The sequence below is a fragment of the Hevea brasiliensis genome, chromosome 15, assembly GCF_030052815.1.
Source record: "Hevea brasiliensis isolate MT/VB/25A 57/8 chromosome 15, ASM3005281v1, whole genome shotgun sequence".
NCBI classification, from domain to species: Eukaryota; Viridiplantae; Streptophyta; class Magnoliopsida; order Malpighiales; family Euphorbiaceae; genus Hevea; species Hevea brasiliensis.
The window spans coordinates 64,270,656-64,274,642 of NC_079507.1; the positions used below are offsets into that span (position 1 = coordinate 64,270,656).

At 33.7% G+C, this 3,987-nt stretch overlaps 1 protein-coding gene across 1 annotated transcript; it reads right to left on the reverse strand.

The window, feature by feature from the left end:
* Positions 1 to 308: 308 nt before the first annotated feature.
* Positions 309 to 2,475, reverse strand: LOC110670384 (ABC transporter G family member 10-like). The gene has a single exon (XM_021832423.2). It carries the CDS (start codon positions 2,277 to 2,279, stop codon positions 456 to 458), a length of 1,824 nt encoding a protein of 607 aa, XP_021688115.2. The 5' UTR covers positions 2,280 to 2,475; the 3' UTR covers positions 309 to 455.
* Between the last annotated feature and the right edge of the window lie 1,512 nt (positions 2,476 to 3,987).

Consider the following 3,987-nt stretch of genomic DNA (forward strand, 5'->3'; position numbering starts at 1 on the left):
CAATATAAGTTTTTTTTATTTTTTTAAGTTATGCTTTCATTCCGAAGATTTATTTGGTTAAAGAAATGTGCTACACAATCTGATTTCATCAAATTAGGTTCAAATTGAAGAGAAATTTGTCCTCATTTGGGTAGTTCTCCTGTTATCTTAGAGTGACCATCCAAGATGCTACAGGGTTTTCTGGGCAGATGGAATCACAAACTCTTTCACTTGCATTAAAGCAAGTTAGTTATTTTTCAAAATTCTTAGCACCACCATTTTATCATGATAATCAAAAAATGGGTTAGCCCTTCCTTTTCTGTCAAAGCAAAAACATGGCAAGATTTTATTTATTATCATAAACAAATAGACAAATTGTGTATGAAGATCATACATTGCCTTGATGTTTCCTATTTCTAAGTGAGTAAAATAAAAATAATTAAAAAGAACATCAACAAATGCCTATATCAAGAATTTTATCTGCTTAATCTATAATATCTATACCATAAAATTAAATAACATATCACCCTATACCCAATGATAAAACTCAACATGACACCTATATTGCTCCATTTTTGAGACTCTCTCAGACCTTGCTGCCTTAAGAACCCACTTCCATCCAAATTGCAGCTTCCTTTATCAATTTCTATGCACCTTCTGCTACCTTTCTCTCCTCCATACTCATTTATCAAGAAACATTCAAATGGGTACTTGAACAAACTCAAATAGTGCATGAAAATCCAGTAACTGGGAATGTTATTCTTTGATATGAAGTACCCAGAGAAGAGAAAGAAAGATCCCATTAGCCCTGCAATCACTGATGTTCCCATGATGAAGTTTGGTACTAGTGCACTGAAACATGCTACAAAAGAATTTGACATCAAAAGCACCATCCATGCCACTAGACAGAAGTAAAGAAACCCCTCAACATCCCTACTCAAACCAACTAGCCAATACACTGGTGTAGAGTAAAGAAGCACAACCAATAGAAGAAAAGGAATAAAGATAAGAGTGTTTGATAGAACATAAGAAGAAATCCTATAAGCTCCTCTTGAAGTCTCTCTCATTAGTATTCTTCTCTCCTGCAGGAAAATTGGTAATCCTTCTGTTGTGGAAGACAGCAAGAAGGTGAGACTGAAGGCGAAAAACCCAGTTCGAGTTTGCAAAGCTACCTGTCCGGTTTCATTGCCAGCATTCAAAAATATGGTTCCAAGTATTAATCCAGCCACTAATGCTTGTATTGTTCTTGTAACAAATAGTTGCTTGGTTCTGAAAATGTTGCTGCAGAATCTTTGTCCTAGTATCAGAACCTCCTCAAGTACTGAATTGGGATAGCGGCAGCTGGGAAGCTTTTCTTGCGGAATTCCCATTATACAGGTTTCCTCATGATTGCTCTGGAGAGAGATGGGGACCGAATTTTGGTCTTCCAAGCTTTCTATAACATCAATGGCAAATTCTAGCACATTGACATGGCGAGGAATGTGATGACCAGCAAATTTAAGCCTCTCTTCGAGGAAATGCAATGAACCATTATGCATGATGAATCCATTTGAAAGCAAAATAATCCGATCAAACAGCTCGAGGATTCGAAATCCAGGTTGGTGAATGGTTAAAATGATGGTCTTACCTTGATTAACAGCCATTGACTTGAGCAGAATCACTACATGAAGAGCTGATGCTGAATCCAAACCTGAAGTTGGTTCATCGATTAAAACAACAGCTGGGTCATGAACTAAATCAACTCCAATGGAAACTCTGCGTCTTTCACCACCTGAAATGCCCCAGTTTGATCCCTCGCCAATCCTTGAAGCAGCAACATGTTCCAGTCCAAGCTCCTTCATCAGCTTTTTCACTCTATTAGCAGCCTCTTTTTGTCCTCCTGGTAGTCTTAGAAGTGCACTATACATGAGTGTTTCTTGGACTGTCAGTAGTGGAAATAGAGCATCATCTTGACTGACATACCCGGATAGTCTTCTAAAATGCTTGCCATCCATAGGCCAGTTATTTACCAGAACTTGATGAGACCCTTCACGAGGACAAACCTTTCCTGCTAGAATCTCTAGCAATGTGGTTTTCCCTGCTCCACTAGGACCAGCAATTGCAGTAATCTCTCCAGGCCTAGCTTCACAGTTTACATCCTTCAGAATGAACTTATTAGGAACCCTGTGTTGAGTCCTACCAAAACAAACCCAGTTGAGCTCATCAAATTTGCTGCTTAACTTATAGGATAAATTTCTGGTTTCTAGTCTATATGAGCTTTTCCAGCCTCCGGAAACCGATGCCTTCACCGGCATTTTCATTGAGAGAATGGAAGTCTAGAGAATGGTAGAGAAAGTGGATGAAGATTAATATGCCGTATGAGATACGTGAAGAAGAGGAAGAGATGAGCTAATTCACCAATCTAAATGTTACCATACAAAGCAAGTTAATCTAAAAGAACCAATAGTTCAAAGGCATGAATTCAACGTGGGCTAGCAGCTTGACTTGGTTATGCTTCAATTTTTATTGGGGAAGTGGGATTTCTGGTAGGGTTTGGAAAGTTTAGAGTTTTGCAAGAAAGAGCAAGAAATAAGGAAAATGAGTTGGTTCTGTGAAGTATTTCTGGTAAGCTGAATATTGACTACGTAGAGTTGGTGTTGGTGGCGTACCATCCTCCCCTACCTTAATTTGCCAACTCAACTCATCTGTTGGAGACCGAGAAGGATAATGCGATTAGGGATGAAAATCGATAGGATAAATGTATTTAATTTTATATTATTTAAATTTATTTAAAATTTAATATTATTTAAATTTATTTAAAATTTAATTATAATTTATTCTTTCTTATCGGTGCTCATTTTAAATTTAATTACTATTATCAAAGCTATTTAATTTTATATATGTTTAATTGATAATTTATATTTTATATATTTTAAAATTTAATAAACTTATAAAAACATATTTTATTTTAATATTTAATTGATAATTTTTATAAATAAATTTAAATATATTAAATATATAAAACTCAAACCTGACTTAAATAATAATTATTAAACTTAAACTCGTTTTAAACTCTATGATAAACTATTTAATTCCATTAAATTTAAATCGAGTCAAATATTTAACTTATTATCCTTCCTAAATATATTTATGTTACTTGAGATTAGATTGATTATAATCTACTTCTATTATCGTAACAAAACATACTTAATTTTTTTTTTATCAATCTAAATTATATGTCACGTTTCTTATTTAATAATAATTTATTTATTAATTTATGAATATATTCTTATTTAATATGTATCGAAAGATGACAACTAGATTTATAAATTCAATTACGACGTAATTAATGATGGTAGTGCAACATTATAAGCAAGAGTGAAGCAATATTTATAATTTCTTACTATTGCTTTAAATTTTATGTCCCAGAGATTAAATTGACTCTTTGAAAAGCATGAGCAAACAATGATGAAGTTACTTCTTCCATTGTTTATGTGTGGGCATTTGTGAGAGGAGCAGTGAAGATAGCGCAGGCTAAGCGTTTTCCACAAGTGAAATGTAAATGTAAATGGGTGATGAGATTATCCAAAATGAGTCGATTCTTGTTATTGTTGCAGTTCTTGCTGGATAAACTCGAAGTTAATTTCAGTCGGGGAAGTACTTAAACTGGTGTTCCCGTTGATTATAGTTTTTATTCGTCCAGAAATTATTGTTATTATTATTAAAACGTAGTAATTTAATTTTCAAAACCATTTCTTCCTTTAGATGTGCCCTTTGAGAGGAGGCACTGCCGCACTGTATTGATAATTTTTCATTGTTTCTTGGTGAGGATGGGTGGTGGTTGTGACGGTCAAAGGGAGGTCTCCATTTTTTTTTTTTTTTTATCTTTCTATGTTTTTATTTTAATTTTTTTTATAAACCTTCTTATTAAAATATTTTAATATTAGAAAAAAAAAAAACGATGTTAGCAAAAATTTAACAGCATTACTAGTTTATCATGCTTTTGCTAACGGTGATAATCACGAAAAA

Excerpts from the sequence above, each read along its gene's own strand:
- LOC110670384 (XM_021832423.2), bottom strand. The coding sequence starts at position 2,279 with ATGAAAATGCCGGTGAAGGCATCGGTTTCCGGAGGCTGGAAAAGCTCA.